This window comes from Tetrahymena thermophila (assembly GCF_000189635.1).
Source record: "Tetrahymena thermophila SB210 genomic scaffold scf_8254194, whole genome shotgun sequence".
NCBI classification, from domain to species: domain Eukaryota; phylum Ciliophora; class Oligohymenophorea; order Hymenostomatida; family Tetrahymenidae; genus Tetrahymena; species Tetrahymena thermophila.
In genome coordinates, this window is record NW_002476088.1 from 39,876 (window position 1) to 56,561 (window position 16,686).

At 21.8% G+C, this 16,686-nt stretch overlaps 6 protein-coding genes across 6 annotated transcripts; 1 reads left to right on the plus strand and 5 right to left on the minus strand. All coding sequences in view use genetic code 6, as the record gives it.

The window, feature by feature from the left end:
* Nucleotides 1-1,054: 1,054 nt before the first annotated feature.
* TTHERM_01020660 (hypothetical protein) lies at nucleotides 1,055-3,634 on the minus strand (the record flags this gene model as incomplete). The annotated part of the gene is made up of 4 exons (XM_001025543.2): nucleotides 3,547-3,634; nucleotides 3,140-3,491; nucleotides 3,015-3,066; nucleotides 1,055-2,788 (listed from the first exon to the last, which is right to left on the minus strand). The coding sequence occupies exons 1-4, from the start codon at nucleotides 3,587-3,589 to the stop codon at nucleotides 1,055-1,057; spliced, it is 2,181 nt and encodes a 726-aa protein (XP_001025543.2). The 5' UTR covers nucleotides 3,590-3,634.
* An 829-nt stretch (nucleotides 3,635-4,463) lies between these two features.
* Nucleotides 4,464-5,135, minus strand: TTHERM_01020670 (DHHC zinc finger protein; the record flags this gene model as incomplete). Its single annotated transcript, XM_001025544.2, has 1 exon — nucleotides 4,464-5,135. The coding sequence occupies one exon, from the start codon at nucleotides 5,133-5,135 to the stop codon at nucleotides 4,464-4,466; it is 672 nt and encodes a 223-aa protein (XP_001025544.2).
* A 1,136-nt stretch (nucleotides 5,136-6,271) lies between these two features.
* On the minus strand, nucleotides 6,272-8,054 carry TTHERM_01020680 (beta-centractin-like protein; the record flags this gene model as incomplete). The annotated part of the gene is made up of 9 exons (XM_001025545.2): nucleotides 6,272-6,319; nucleotides 6,380-6,481; nucleotides 6,617-6,777; nucleotides 6,831-7,035; nucleotides 7,099-7,282; nucleotides 7,342-7,466; nucleotides 7,563-7,758; nucleotides 7,874-7,938; nucleotides 8,004-8,054. The coding sequence occupies 9 exons, from the start codon at nucleotides 8,052-8,054 to the stop codon at nucleotides 6,272-6,274; spliced, it is 1,137 nt and encodes a 378-aa protein (XP_001025545.2).
* Nucleotides 8,055-9,192: 1,138 nt separating this feature from the next.
* TTHERM_01020690 (hypothetical protein) lies at nucleotides 9,193-11,276 on the plus strand (the record flags this gene model as incomplete). Its single annotated transcript, XM_001025546.2, has 5 exons — nucleotides 9,193-9,285; nucleotides 9,345-9,419; nucleotides 9,499-9,579; nucleotides 9,648-9,834; nucleotides 9,889-11,276. The coding sequence occupies 5 exons, from the start codon at nucleotides 9,193-9,195 to the stop codon at nucleotides 11,274-11,276; spliced, it is 1,824 nt and encodes a 607-aa protein (XP_001025546.2).
* Nucleotides 11,277-12,110: 834 nt separating this feature from the next.
* Nucleotides 12,111-12,872, minus strand: TTHERM_001020699 (rpsU-divergently transcribed protein; the record flags this gene model as incomplete). The annotated part of the gene is made up of 1 exon (XM_012800459.1): nucleotides 12,111-12,872. One exon carries the CDS (start codon nucleotides 12,870-12,872, stop codon nucleotides 12,111-12,113), a length of 762 nt encoding a protein of 253 aa, XP_012655913.1.
* An 806-nt stretch (nucleotides 12,873-13,678) lies between these two features.
* TTHERM_01020700 (ABC1 family protein) lies at nucleotides 13,679-15,751 on the minus strand. The gene is made up of 7 exons (XM_001025547.3): nucleotides 15,497-15,751; nucleotides 15,335-15,445; nucleotides 15,128-15,263; nucleotides 14,865-15,074; nucleotides 14,072-14,735; nucleotides 13,936-14,023; nucleotides 13,679-13,877 (listed from the first exon to the last, which is right to left on the minus strand). The coding sequence occupies exons 1-7, from the start codon at nucleotides 15,686-15,688 to the stop codon at nucleotides 13,734-13,736; spliced, it is 1,545 nt and encodes a 514-aa protein (XP_001025547.2). The 5' UTR covers nucleotides 15,689-15,751; the 3' UTR covers nucleotides 13,679-13,733.
* Nucleotides 15,752-16,686: the final 935 nt, after the last annotated feature.

Below are 16,686 nucleotides of genomic sequence, written 5' to 3' on the forward strand. Positions count from 1 at the left end.
TTTTTATTTTACGTTTAACTATTTAATCCTTTATGAGGCTCTATAATTAGGTCTTTGAGTTTTCAGATCAAAATTCTTTTTTGCTTGTTTGATGATTAAAATTTCAGTTGATGAATTCTTTTATTTAATAAAAAAGATTAGCATCCTTATGTAATCTAAATCAAATTTTTTGCATAAAACTCAATTAAATAAAGAATTTATTTGTATTTTTTCATTCAATTATAAATGAAAATAGAAACCATTGACTTTATATTCTTATCTATTTCATGTATCATTCATTTACTATATTAATTATCAATCAGCCATTATATCTGTTCTCTGATTTATTCATTTATCAATCAATCCCCTTATAATTTTTGAATGTATTAGAATTTTTTTAAACTACAACATTTTTTATAATAAAAAGACAAATTTTAATGCATTTTTAACAAAAACTTTACATTAAAAATTCAAATTAAATAGAAAATCAAAAATTTTAAATATAAAAAAATCTTTTTCTTTAATAAATAGATTATTTCTTTTATTTTTATAATTTAAGATGAGTATTTTAAAAGTTTTATCCTCTTGTTTATTTTATAATTTATCATTTGTTACAAATATTAATAAGAGAAAATATCCATTATATATAGAATGCTAATTTAATTTATTAATCCATCTACATTAAAAACATATTTCGTCATACTTACTAATAAAATAAAATATCAGTCTTAATTTTGTTCTTAAATCTAATTTATTAATGCAAAGAATGAATATAATTTTACTTTATTGTTATTTTAATTGATTATCTTACAAAAAATCTTAGTGATTTTATTTGATAATTATAAATTAATCAAATTGGAAATATTACAAATTCTAACTTTTTATTTGATATTATTTAAGTTTAATTTTAACTCTTTTATTTTTTACTGAAATTTAAGAAGATAAAAATATAAAAATTAATAAAATAAATTTCTTTAATTAATTAATAAATTTAATTCTTTGATACATTTGAAGAGGCCAACTAAATAAAATCAAATTATATATTTATATTTACTATATATTATATTTTTATTAATCATACTTATTTTACTTTTTGTTTGTCTTACAAGATACCTTTTATAGCTTCACTGTTGCTTTATGTTTACTACTATCCTTTTTATGGAGAGTTATTTTATTATTATTACTTATCGAGTTATGTGATAGTTGCTTACTAAGATTTTTTTTCACCACTAATTTAGTTTGGCATTTGCTTAGAAATTAAAAAATTTTAGAGCAACTAGCCTTGTGATGATAAATTTTTTTTAGCAAGCAAATTATTAATTTTATTTTTTTCATTTCCATTATATTCCTTGTCAAAGTATTTAGCTTTAATTTTCTATTTATTTTGAAGCATAATAAATAATTTAACCTTTTAGCTTCCAGAAGAAGATCTTTTTACTTTAGTTATTTGATCTTGCTAATCTAGCTGAGATGAGTCTATAATAGTGTTACTTTCTATGTTTTTAGTTGAATCGTCTTATTTGGATTCTTAAGTATTTATTCTTGCAAATGAAGAGCTTTTTAACATTTTGACAGGACTCCTCTTTTCTCTTTTTTCCTTCTAAGAATGAATAGGTTGTGTAGAATTTAAATCATAAGATTAATATTTTCTTCTTTAAGGAGATGGCTGAGTTTCTAGCTTTTCTGATTACACTGAATTTCTAAAATTGACTGCACTTTGCTAAAACTTTGAAATACCAATGATTGTTTTTTAACCAAAATATTTTTTGTCAGGCTCTGTTAATTTAAAATATTAGCTTATCTTAGAGTTTTTAAAAAAGTTAATGCTTTTTTATATTTCTTCATTTTATTTTGCTATTTCATCACTGTTAATTTCGCTTTATTAGTATTTCTTTAAGATAGCACTAGTAAATGAAGAAGATGAAGTTTATGATTTAGCTTTAGAAGCTTCTCCTCCATTGCTTTCTTTTACTTCATCAGAAACTTCATTTTTTACTTTTTTAGTGTTTGGAGAGTTATCTTTTTTAATAGTATTATCAAAGCTATCAATCTACCCACTTGTAGTCAGCTTTTTGAATTTTCCTATCAGATAATTTTAAAGAGCTTCTTCTTAACAAATTTCATTCCTGTTTTTTTTGAAGTGAAAATTTAGTTTAGATTCTTGACTCTGAGGTCTTTAGATTGAGAGTCTTTATTGATTTTAAAAACCTAATGACTTAATTATTAACTTCTCATTCTCAATATCAATATCAGAAATAAATTTATTTAATAAGTCACTTTTAATACTCTCTTTTGAAAGACTATATTCTTCGATGCTTTCCAGGCTATCATTTTTAGAATTTTTTGAATCTCCTGAGACATCTGCATGATCCTTTTCAAGAATAGCATCAAATAAAAATAACTACTACGCTTCACTCATATATCTGATTAGAATTTTCAAAAAATAATTTTTTTCAAGCGTTTTAATAAAATACTTCTTTTTAGTACCTCCTTCAATATTTACTCTTCCTCTGACAATAACTTAATTCATTGCCTTTAATATTTCTAAATTAAATTCTGTTTATTATATTTCCCTGTTTTTTTCAAAAATTTTTTGAACAGAAGAGCTGTTACCCTTTTTATCTTTGGGAGTATTTTCATTAGTTTTATCTAAAAATATTGCATCCGAAAGCCTATCGAGATAAATTTTTTACTTAGATTCTTCTAAGTTTTATAATAATATCCTGTTCTCCTATTTACTTCTATGTCCTTGTAAAATGCTATCGTTCGAGCACTTTTTAGGTCTTTAAGTGAGGGATGTTGAATTAGGCTTACATTTAAAAAAATACATAATTAAAGAAATGGAAATAATTTAAATAAGTCATAGTAATAAAAAAACTAAATAAGTTAAAATTTTGTGATAAATATTTACTCAAAATTATTATTAATCTTAATTTGATTTCAGTAATCAAGATATGAGAAAAATTTCCAATTTCATCATTATAAAATTAAATTATTGTGTAATTATAAAGGATAAACTGTAATCATTAAATTACTCTAAATTGATTAAGCTATATATGGTTCATGTTCTATTGTGTGCTGAGAAGTCTATTTTGATTTAGAATAATTATATACATTTTTATTTGCTAGCTAAGCTATTGGGTTAATTGTATTATTTTACCTAGGAATAATTTGGTTGTTTTAACAAGAATCAAAAAGATCATCTTATTCTTATTCAAATAAATCCTCTTATGTTTTTGTTCTTTTCATAATATATGATGTATCAGGTCTAAAATCTTCTTTTGACCCATAAAAGCTAGCGGTTTTCATTCTAATATGGCTATTCAGCCTGTTTTTTTGTGATAACTTTAAAAAATTTGAATATTTTATGTAATCCTAGGTGTTTTTGTGGAAGTTTATTGACGATTCTGACTACTGTATTCTCTTAGTCATTTATGCATTTTATTTATCAATTTCATCAACCTTTTTAATTCTTTCTGAAATCGCTTGCATCATCTTTCGATGCTTAATGTCTTTTAATAATAAATTATAAATCATATATTTTTAAGTTTATGATTATTATTTTACCTTGCTAGAGTTCATTGTATACCGAGGAGTTTTTTTACTTCATCTAGAACAAAAATTTTAGCTATTAAAAGTACTATTTTGATATTTGATTATTAAAATATTCTTTTAATAAATTATGAATAATTATGATAGTGAAGAATATAAGATACTTATTTACAAGTATTATACCTCAATAATCTTAGTTTATTGAAGATTATACTTGAGTAATAATAATTTACTTATATTCGATTAAAATACTGCTGGATTTTCTTTACATATATGTCCGTCCTTAATATTTATTAAAAATGCAAAATAAATTAATTACATTTTTCACTATTAATTTATAAGCCTTAAAATTTAAAATGAAAAGAATATTTTAGTCGATCATATTGTATATATTGAAGTATTTTAGGTTTTAATATATAATTAATATAACTGCTCAATATTTGAAAAGAATGAATAATCTTCTAATTAAATTTGGTAAAATTAATTAAAAATTTCTTTTATTAAATATTTTAATTTGTTTCAATCAAATACAGTAAAACCATAAACAAATAATTAATTAAATCAATTTTTTAATATGATTAATGGTAAAAAATATAACATTTTTAATAATATTCCTTTTTATATAAAATGGATACATTTTTTAATTTCTAATTAATATTTATTTTTAGAGTTTTAGGATAGCTAAAAATAAATATTAAATCACAAAATAATGATTTATTGATTGATTGATGATAAAAGCCATCTCTATTATAAGTTTTATTAAATTATTTTCAAATTTAAAACACTTAATTTAATTAAGTTTTAAACTCTTGAAAAAATCATTGAAATCAAAAGAAGATCTAGAAAGAAAATAAAAATCTAAAAATTTGAATGAAAAATATATTTTTGAAAACAAAAAAATGAAAATTTTATACACAAAATTATTTTTTTAATCAATTTTGAACTTAATAACGACTCTGTATTTAATAAATAGTTTATTTAGGACTAACGTTTTGTAAATTGCTGTGTACTTAATTACCAACATTTGTTTAGCTTTGAGTATTATTCAAAAGATTAATAATCAGAGATGATTAGTATTCTTAAAAGAAGCTGTTATTGTTATTTTATGTTATATTTAATGGGTTGTTACTTTAATTTGCATTGTTTTATTAATTTACAAAGCTTTTATTACTTTATTAATTGATAAAACTTTAATTTAATTATTAATTGTTCAAACTTTAGTTATTTTAATTTAATTAATCTTAATTCTATTCATAGGATTGCTAGTTTTATTATTTATTTTCATCACTTTTAATAGATACGCCCTAATCTTTTAGGTTTGCCTGCAGATCTTTTGTTTCTAATGTAATTTGCTTCTAAAATGAATTCTTGTTCCAAGCCACACCATCACCATAAGGTCTTCCAGACTCCCCAAAAACTGGTAGCAGCCATAAAATAGGATTTTGGCCAAATACTTAATAAAAATTTTTCCTTTTTCCAAGATCATAGACATTTTAATTGCTCTCTACGTTGTCTAAAACAGATAGTTTATCTTTTTAGTTTCCATTATCTAGCTATTCTTTTATTTTTTCAAGCTATTCTATAGTAGTAACATTGCTTAGCATAAGCTTAATATGGAAATAAAAGAAATGGCCAATAACTGGACAAAAAACACAAAGGCAGACGAAACTAAGTAACTTTACTATAAAATTTGATTGAAAGAAGCTGCTTTCATTTACATAAATTTCTATTACTTGCTCAATTAAGGGTTGCACCATAGTTAAAAAACAGAATAAGCTTATGATGCAAATATAAAGCAACATAAGCATAAAAAATTTTCTATTATTGAAGCCTACACAATTGTTAATCCATGGGCAATGATGATCCATATTCAATACACATCTAACACATGTACTGCAGTGATGACACCTTAGAAAATAATTTGAATAAATTAAATTAGTAAATTTGAAAATTTAAACAAATCTAATTTTAATTTATTATATGTTTTAACAATTATTAACGGATTCTAAAAAATAAAACATCAAATTTTATAGAAACGTCTTAAACATGATAATTAAAAAAATGAACAAACATACCTTTCTGGCTTAAATACATGGCAAATTAAGCAATATCTTCTTTTTTTAGATTCAGGATCATCTAAAAATAGACCCCAATAAACAGGAACTCTTCCAGGATCAGTGATTACAGATCTTATAAACGACCACATCATTAAAAAGAAAGAAATATGAAAAAATATCAGCTTAAAAGAAACAGAATTGACCCTCTTGTAATACTACTCTTATAAGTAATGAAACACATATGCGTAGTAAATAAAGAAGATAAATGCTAAAGCCATAAGAGTGAATCTGAAGCCTAGAATATTCATTTACTTTGATGAGCGAAGCATTTTTATATCTTGTTTTGCAAAAAAGAGATTTGTATTAATTAATTAAATGATATTTTTTTAGTTCTTATTAATTTAGTAGAAATATTTTGTTTATTCTACTTTGGCAGTTTAATTTTAAATAATAAAAGGCGAAATTGCTTGTCTGCTTATAGTTATTATATTTTTAGATAGCTAATTAATTATTTAATTAATTGAGTTATTCTTTGTTTAACGATTGTAGTATTAAAAGCAGTTTTAAAAATAAAACATATTTAAAATTAAAAATAGTTAATTATTTTATTATACACACATACAATATTGTTTACAATAATTTTTTTTATTATAATTTATTTGTTTATTTTTTATTCGTTTATATCAGAAACTTTTTTTAAGTAAAATTCTTTCTCCTTGCTCTTCGTATTCCTTTTTTATTTAAATCAAATAAAAATTACATATCAAAAATTAGTTATTAATATTTCTTACTGCTTTAGTAATCCACATATTCTTAAATGATGCTAAATTACTTAAAATAGAACCACCAATCCAACACAAGTCTTCTCTGTTTTCTGGAGAATAAGCTCTAAGCTTTATTTTCAAAAATATAAGTTTTAATAAAAATTATTTATATTATTTAAAAACATTTTTAATGATGCAAAATTGGAAAGTTTTTCATTTACTTTTTCTAGATTTTAATTATTTTTAAATTTAATATTTAATTACCTTTTGGGCTTTAGGAATACTCTTTTTAACTTCATTTACAAATCTATTGGGGAAATCTTTAAGCTTTGTGCAACCACCTGAAATAACTAATTCCTAATAGAGAGTGTTTCTCAAATCAATATCAACTTTTTAAATAGATCTGATGAGTAGTTCAGAAATTGCTTGTTTTAACAAAGTTAAATTAATGATTTCTTTATTTAGTATTAATTTTTACAAGGATATTCTAAACCAATTATGGAAGGGTTGAAAAGTATTTCAGCAGCTCTTGATTTTTCGAAAGTAAGAGAAATTTAGTTTCCATCAGGGAGACTAACTTAATCAGTGATTTTTCTTTCTTCAAATATTTTATCATCAGTTTAGCTAACTAAACTTACGAAGCATTTCTTTTCTTTAATTTTTTTAATGATTTCCATCTCAGCCTAGTGTTTAATTGCAAAATTTATCATTAAATACAATAAAAATAAAATATTTATATTGATTACTGAGGTATGGAAAAAGTAGCCTGAACGACGGAGCAACAAATTAAGGTGTTCAGTTATATCGCGGCCACCTAAATCTATTCTTTGTTATGCATATTAAAGGGAATAACCATCAAAAACGGGAACTATTTAACTCACACCATCTCCTATTTCAACTACAACACCAGTAGTTTTTCCACTTGCAAATCTATTTATTTAGAAAATTATTTAATAGTATCTTTTAAGCTTTTAAGAGTGTAGAATTACAAAGAAAGGACACCCTAAACAGCAATAAATAAAGCAGGAGCATTAAAATTTTCGAAGAATTATTGAGCTACTCTAAATTTATGATTGATTGGGTTTATAGCAGGCTCAGTGAGAAGAACAGGATACTAGTTTGATTAGTTTAAAAAATTATAAATTCATTTATCACAGAAAACGGACAAATTTTAAAATTTAAATTGGATTTAAATGAATTTTAAAGCTACCTCTTTTGCTGATACTTTTAGTTCAGAGTAGCAGTATTTCCATATAAGATCCATATCATTCCAATTTTAAATGATACCATGGTTGATTGGATACTGCAATTTAAGTAACCCACGTTATTCATCACTAATATTACCTAAATAATAATCTGATTGAGTGTTAGTTGGCAATACCATTTTATACTTGGGTCTACCAATGCTATTATAATTTAAAATAATATTCTTAAGGTCTTAAATATTTTATTTTTATTTTTGTAAAATCTCTTAAAAATTGAAGACTAATTTTAAATGAATTTGTAATTGATCATAATTACTATGAATCAAATTAAAGTTTAGCTTTATCTTCTCCTGCGATACCAGCTCTAATAATGCCAGAACCCTAAATTTATTATAGAATATTATTTTCATCTTAAATATGATAAATTATTCTATATTTTTGTTTACATTATCAATAACAACAGGGTTTTTAGTCAAAAAATCGCCAAATGTATCCATTTTTCTACTTAAACAAACTTTTTTATATACTAATTTCTGAACAAAATTTTTATTAATAAATACTAATATAATATCTTAGATAAATTTTCTTTTTTTATTTAATTCAAACTTTTTTATTTAAATATATTAATACAATTAACTAATTATTCATTTAGAGTTTCGATTCCTCAAGAACTCATTTTTTATTTTGCTCGTTTGTTTGCTGAATTATTAGGATTTGACTATCTCTTTTAAAATATTTTCTTTAATATTAATTTATTTTATTTCTTTAAAAGAATGAATAATTTTATCAAAAATATCAAAATTACTTAAGAAAAAGGATATGTTAAGTATTTGTGCGAATTATTAAAAACTTTCTGAAAAGAGAAAAAATGAAATAAAATATTCTTTTTTTATTAATAAATAAAAGGAAAATTTTTTATTCTTAAATATAATTAAAAAAATAATTTTTATTTTCTCATTCTTTTATTTTTTAAACAAATAATTTAATTTTTATTAATTAAAGAATAAAATTTTATTTAAAAACTTTTAATATTTTTTGTGAGTTCTCAAGTAATAAATGAATATTAAAAGAAATTTAGATTATTTTGTAAATAATAAAATTTTTTAAATTTTAAATAATGAAATAAAAAAAATAAAATGTTCTTTTTTTATTAAAAAGTAAAAGGAAAGTAAGTATATTTTTTATTCCCTAATGATTCTATGGAAAAAAAATTGAACAAAATATTTTTATTTTCTTTTGGTTTTAAATAAATATATTTTTATATCTAAATGATTCTATAAAGAAATAACTCAAGCAAATAATTTTTATTTTCTCTTTGTTTTATTTCTGAAATAAACATTTTATGATTTTAATTACAAAAAAATATGGCGTTTAAAAACTATTTACATTTTTATACACTCCAAAAAAATAAATAAATATTAAAAGACATTTAGATTATTACATAAATGATAATAATAATTGTTAATATGTTTATAAATGAAAATTTATTACTGTTTTTTAATATTTGTAAACTTTTGTTAAAGTAGATTCTTTTATTTGTGTTACTTGAATAAAGAAATAAAAAATTAGGTAAATATTAAACACAAAATAATTATTAAAATAACTACTTTTATTTTCATTGCAATTTAACACCTTATGAGCGATATAAATCAATAAACAAATTTAAAATGTGAAAACCAAGATTTAGGGAGTAGTATTTAGTATAGATATGATGATGAAATGTTGCCAGTAATTTACTTCTACAATTATCTTACTTAAATTAAAATATATTCATAAATATTAATTAGGAATAAGAATTAGAATTGAGGAATTTGTACTTTGAAGAAGCACTCAAATAAATATAAAATTAGAAAAGCTAAAAAGTAAGCAATAAGTTATTTAATTCTAAATCTTTTAGCACTTATGTATTTTATTTGAATATCATATTATATTTGTTTTTAGTAAGCAAAGCAGATTTGTGGAGATGTAGTAGAATCAGTATGTAGGCGAATCTATAAAAGTTCTATAGCTTTTGGAAAAGATGTAAAGAAATATATAAATAAATAAATTCTTTTGGTATTTATGAAAATAAAATAAAATTTATAAATTAGCATAATGATATTATATTAGATTAATCTTAATCTATTTACATTCATCCTAATGAGAAAATCGAAAATAATATCTAGAAGCAAAAATTGAAAGAATAGCTAAGGGTTAAGTAGGTTTTAATGGAAAAAATTTAATTTGTAGATCAGGATATAAATAGAATTATATCTGATATTGAAACACCAAAATTAAGTAAAATATTTTATAATAGATGGCGATAATATTTTATGATCAATTTTGATTAAGGAAATAATAAAAAATAAGTAAAGGAATTAACTGAAGAAGAAAAGAAAGAAAAAATGGAGTTTCTAAAATTAAAAATAAAGGAAAGAAACGAAAGAGAAAAGTAGAGGTAGAAGAGATATTAAGAAGAGGAGGAGTTGATTTTGCTTGAAGAGCAATAAAAAAAGTAATAAGAGGAAAATGAAAAAAAATAAAGAGGAACTATAAAGAGAAAAGAGATTTAAGAAAGATTAGAGCATCTAAAAATATAATCATTAGAACGTGAAGAAAAATTTAAATAGGAAAATGAATTGATTAAAAAAGTAAAATCTGAGCTACCTCTATATGAAAAGCTTTAAAAAAAAGCTTCATTAATAGAGATCGAAAATTTATAGGAGAAGAAAAAAAGGCTTGCAGAAATAAGAGATTTCCATAAACCTATTAACCCAGATGAATTAAAAGAACATGAGAAAAGATTTTATGAAAATTTAAGAGCTTTGTCTGAAAAGTCTCAATCTCAAAAGATAAAAACTAATAATGATTATAAAGTTTCATACATTAGTGGAGTTTATAAAAAGATTAAAGAAGAAAGAAAACAGTATTTAGAAATACTCAAACACCCAGAAGAATTAGAAAAAAATAAAGGACCTAATTTATTAGAAAGGATACAAGAATATTCAAAAACAAGCATTAAAAAACCTAAGATTGATCTTTCAAAGCAGTAAGAAATGAATTAGCTTGTAGAAAGTTTAAAGCACAAGCCTAACTATAAGTGGTTCGTTGAAAAAAAGAGAGACAAATCTACATCAGTTCCATCTAATAAAACTGAGGCAATAGAATAAGAAAATTCTTAATCAAAGACATAAAATTTAAGCGATATATCTCCTAGAAAGCTAGGAAAAGATTATTTAAGTAAGCTAAAAGAGAGAAGACTTAGAAATGTATCAGATATAAGTCACAAGTAGGGGGCTGATAATCTAGAAAACGATAATCCATATTAGTAGAAATTTAAAACATCTATGACCTCAAAAGAAAAAAAAATATCATAAATGTAATCTCATTAGAAAAAAGAAAATCCTTTTTAGAATTAATCATACACAAATTCTACTTTTGCAACCTCAAAAATTGATTATCTAAAAGAGTTAAAAGTTATAAATAAAGATGCAAAATAAATATCAGAAGTACAAAGAATCATACAAAACAACACATTAAATAGAGAATAAAAAGCTCAGTAACTTTTACTGCATGCTGAAAAGCTTGAAAAATAGGCTATTAGGAAAGAAAAGTTATTAAGAGCATAAGGAAATAATATCTCTGATTTAAATGTCGAATCTAGCTTAGATAATTAAATTGTAGACACTTACATTAATGCTATAAGAACAAAATTTGCTCTTTTAGAAAATCCTTCTTGATTATAAAGAATTAACTAATTTATTTAACAAATTTTGTTTGTTGTATAAATTAAAATTAAATTTTTAAAGCATTAACTAATTATTATAAACTTAAATGAAATTATTTAATTAGATTTTTTTTATTTTTAAGATCAATTGTTAAAAGGGTAAATAATATTTATTTTAAGTCATTTAAAAAAAACCAAAACAGAATTATTATTTTTGAATCATCTAAAAATTAAAAAATAATCAGTAATGAATTTTGTTGTTTGTTTTTAATACTTTATGAGTATTTTTAAATAAATAAATATTTTATTTTTAAACAATAATTTATTCTTTCAGATTAGATTTAGGAATTTAATAACAAATATATATATTTTATATTTGATAGCAATTTTAAAAAAATAAATTATTATTTTAATTCGAATAAAAAATTAATATTAAAAAATAATCAGTAATGAATTTTGTTGTTTGTTTTTAATACTTTATGAGTATTTTTAAATAAATATTTTATTTTAAAAAAATAATTTATTATTTCAGATTAGATTTAGGAATTTAATAACAAATATATATATTTTATATTTGATAGCAATTTTTAAAAAAATAAATTATTATTTTAATTCCAATAAAAAATTATTCATATATATCTAGTTATGTTTAACAATATTGAGATAACTCTTTTAAAAACTAATAATTAATTAAATTTTAGCTAATTTATTGATTTTAATTTAATATTTTTTTAATCTAATGATATAATTATTTTTATTAAGAATAAATTCAAATATTTATTTTACTTTAAAATATTTTAGATGAAATATACATTAAAATAAATTATGAAGTAAGCTTACAAATATTTCATTTTTAGTTATTATTTTAATTATTTTCACTAAACTATCTTTTAATTTCTGTAATATCATTTTCTACTTTTTCTGGAAATCCTTTAAGCATAGTTGACATATCAAGCAAACCCTTTCCAGCAGCAAACACCAAATTTTTTATATTATGAATGCTCTATCCTGCTGTAAGAACTTCATCTATTCTTCTATCCAAGAATTTCCATGTCTCTGAAAAATCTTTAGATTTGTCAGTAAGCATGAATAATTCTGTAGAGGCATAAACACCCAATAAAAGAGTTCTTTTAGTATAATAATTGTAATCATAAGATCTATCTCCTGATAAAAACCAAATATCATCTGCTATTTTCCATAAATTACTTGTTGTAGTAGAAACATTTTTTGGTAAAACACCAAGAGCCATAGCTTCATTCCATGTATTTATGTAAGGAATTTACTACATTAATCTAAATTTAATACCTAAATAAATTCTGTCTCTAACTTTCATAGCTTCTAAGTCTGTTTCACGCAATTAAATTAAAGTTTTTCTATTCCATTCTCTCATCATATAATCTACTAAATCATAAGCTCCATTTTGTAAAATCCCATGAGATGCGCTGCTTAAGTTCAAATCATTACAACCAGCTTAAATAGCTTTTTAATTCCAACCAAATTTATTAACATGAAGTAAAGAAGCTTTAATCATAGCTTATTTTAAATCTTCATGAGAACTTTGTTAAGCTTTCATTTAACAAAATCCTCTCCTTAAAACTCTACTTAACATCTTATTTAAAAATTGAAAGACTTTTTTAAATTTTGAAAAATTCTAATTTTTAAGACAAATAAATATCTTTGGAATAATTAAAATTTATATTTACCAAACAATTAATTTAATTATATTGTTTACTTGATCTAATAATATTTTTATTACTTTCAAAACTTTTTGCTAGAAAGCACTGTTATTTTTGATAACTTTTCGAGAACCATCTATTTAATCTAATACAATTTAAAATTTACACATATATATTTTAGTTTATGTAATTTGTTTTGTTTACCTTATTTTTTTTAAGAAGGTTTACAGATATGGTCATTTATGGAGGTATTAATTCTTTATTTTATCAACAAAATTTTTATTTTAAACAAGACATCTTCATAATATTTGGTAGAGCTAAATCAAACAACTGATTTAAAATTTGAATCGTAGTTGATTATAAATTTAGAAATCAAATCTAAAATTTGTTTCTCTTTTTTTTTAATAATTAATTCATTTATTCAATATAGTCTGTTTGTTTTATTACATAAATAATTTCTTACTTATTTTATAATTTAAAGATAATCTTAAAATATTTCCCTACATAACAAAGAGTAAATTAAATATAATATTTATTTGACTAAATTTTCAAACTCTGAAAAAGTTTGAATTAAGAATAAGTGATATTTTGAGTATTAATTTAATTACTAACTTTGTTAAAATTAATTAATTTATTTATTTTATGATTATTGGATATTTAAATAAGCTAAATAAAATAATTTGGTTATTGCTTTTCAAAAAGTAAGTGATTAAAATATTTATTAAATTAAAATATCTTTAAATTGCTATATACAAAAATTTTTATTTCAGTGATTTTATATATGAAAATAAGTATCAATTTAATTAAGGTTAAGGTAATAATTATTTATAAATAAATAATTTAATCTTAGCCATTATTTTTTCAAATCTAAAGAGTAAAAATAGCCAAAAAGAATTATTGAATTCGAATTTTTCTATTTCATTAAAGCAATAGTCAAGCTGTTATTCATAAAAATGTTTTATTTTAAATTATTATGATTAAAAATCAATAAATTACTGTTATTTCAAAGGTATTTACTGGGCTTCCTAATTTGTTGTCTATAGTCCTTAAGAAATCAGTTGTTTTTAATAAGAGTAGCAGAGATCTTTTTAAATAAAAATTATTTTTAACTTGTTTATAGATTCAACTTTACCTGTTCATTTGGTGTAATATTTAAATAATCTATCTATGGTATTTGGCTGCATTTATTGCTATTTTATCTCTTTCTTCTTAGTTTTAAGGACTTCTTAAACGCTCTTTTACAGATTTTTTATCATCCATCAAATCTTCGTATGTTCTGCTAGTAATCATAGAGGCAAAGAGAGGGTATTAATCTTCTTTAACACCTAACTCGATTGAAGACTTTTAGATAAGTTCTTCGTTTTGAGTTATTATACCTTTCCAAAGTTTGCTATAACTCAATCTAAACTATGGAGATAGATTTTTATATAACCCATGATCCAAAAGAACAACTTGGTCTATGGTTTTGTGAGGGTTTTTAGGATCTTTTACTTTCCTTAATAAAAGATTTCCTTAATGAGGATCGCTATGAACAAATCCATTTTAAAATATCATTTAAGAAAATGTATCACTTATTGTATAGGCAATTTTTTTCATGTCAAATTTTTCTCTCTTCAGAGTTGGCACATCCATAATTGGGAATCCATCAATAAATTCCATAGTAATTATTTTACTATTGCAAAGGCCAAAGTGGTTTATAGGAACATAAATGTTAGGTTTATCTTTCAATATTTATCTGGCTCTCTCACTGTTTTTAACTTCATCCAAGAAGTTTAATTCTTGAGGTAGAATTTAATCTATTTTAATTAAAATATTAATCAGTTTAACTAGAATTTACAATATACCAATTGGATAATTATAAGAAAGAAATGTCCAGCTTTTCATTTGAAATATAAAGAAATGTTTTATTTATATAATAAAAATACTTAATTCTTCTGAAAACCACTTGAATTTAAATTCTGGAAATAATAATTCTCCTATATCAACAAATAGACCTATTACTTTTAAATCTCCTTTACTAGATTCTTACAACCAGTCATGCATCACCTTAACAGCAACTCTCTCACCTGTTTCTTTTAAAACGGCCTCATGAACTTAAGCAATAGATGCCGATTTTAGTGGCTTTGGATTAAACTCTATAAATAAAATAACATTGAATATTTCTATTCGATATATTTTTAGCTTTTACCTGAAAATACCTCATCTATTGGTTTTCTTAATGAGCTTTCTATTGAATGTTTTACATTTTAAAAACTATTTTCTGGACACTCATGACACAATGGTTCAAAATTTCTTCTATATTCTTCTGGTACAACAACATCGAGCTTTTTAATTATAAATAATTAAATGGAAAAAAAATATTTTATCATATCTCTCTTGCAAAAGATAAAATTACTGATGATAGTAATTATGCAAATTTTAAGTATAGTCCAGCATTTTTTACAAAAGCATCTTTTAAAATCAATGAGGCTTCATTGTGTTTTGTCTCGATGCTTCGATTATCATCCTAGCAAATAAATAAAATTATTTTAACTTAATATTTTGATGATATTCATACTTTCATATATATATTTGCCATTCTTGCTCCTGCTATAGCTACTCTACCTGTACGTATTAAAGCTTTAATCATTTAACTTTAATTATGTCTTAATTCTGGAAAATAATAAAAGCCTGCACCATAAACTAATGCGAAAGGAGAGATTAGTGCAGTACCTAAAATTTTAAACTTATTTCTCCTAATAAAATTCATGCTTGACTTTAAAAAAGTTTGATTTAAAGGAATTGATATCAGTCTTAATATATCTTTATTAATATTGTATTGTATACTATTAATTAAATGAAATTAAGTTAAAAATAAATTTTTTGTATTATCAAAATCTAAAGATATCGATTAGAAATATATTGATTGATTGGATATTGTTCATATTTTTAATTTCTAGAATTCCTTATGAATTTTCTATCTAAAAGAAATTACATTAATACATTTTGATATATGTAAATTAAGTTTATTAAAAATATCTGCAATAAAGTTGTTTAATCCTATTTAATTAAGTAAAAATAAATTTTGTCAATTACATTTATTAAAAATACTAATAAATAAAAGCTTATTTAATCCTAGATAATTAAGATAAAATAAATTTTATAAATTATATTTATTAAAAATACTTTTATATTGAAGACCTTTTAATTCTGGTAATTAAAATAAAACAAATTTATTAAATTATTAAAATTTTTTCATTGGACTTTTTAGAAATTATTAAATAAAAAAATGATAATAATTAATATTGTTAATTATCATCTTTTATTAAAATCTTGAATAAAAATATTTTTAATCAATTTCTTTTTACTAAAATATCTCAAAAAGTCAGAAATCAGATATTATACTTTCTCTTACTATTAAATTAAGTTTTTAATTTTATATTTAATTTGAAAGAATAAATTTATAAAGTAAACACTTATGACGTAAAATTTGTTGATTTTTAATGAGTTCAGTCAGTGATGCTGCATATATAAAATAAGTAAATAAAACAAATAACAAAAAAATTTGCAGATTTTAAAAATGAAAACATAGCTTAACCAATATATAAAGTAGTAATCTTTGAATTTAATAAATTGAATGAAGGTTATTATTTTTTGAGATAGTCATGAAGGAAAAATTATATATTGAAGAATTAAAAAATGTATAAAATAAATATTTTAAATTATTCTAAGCTTATAGTAGTGATAGAGAGGAGAAGTAAATACATC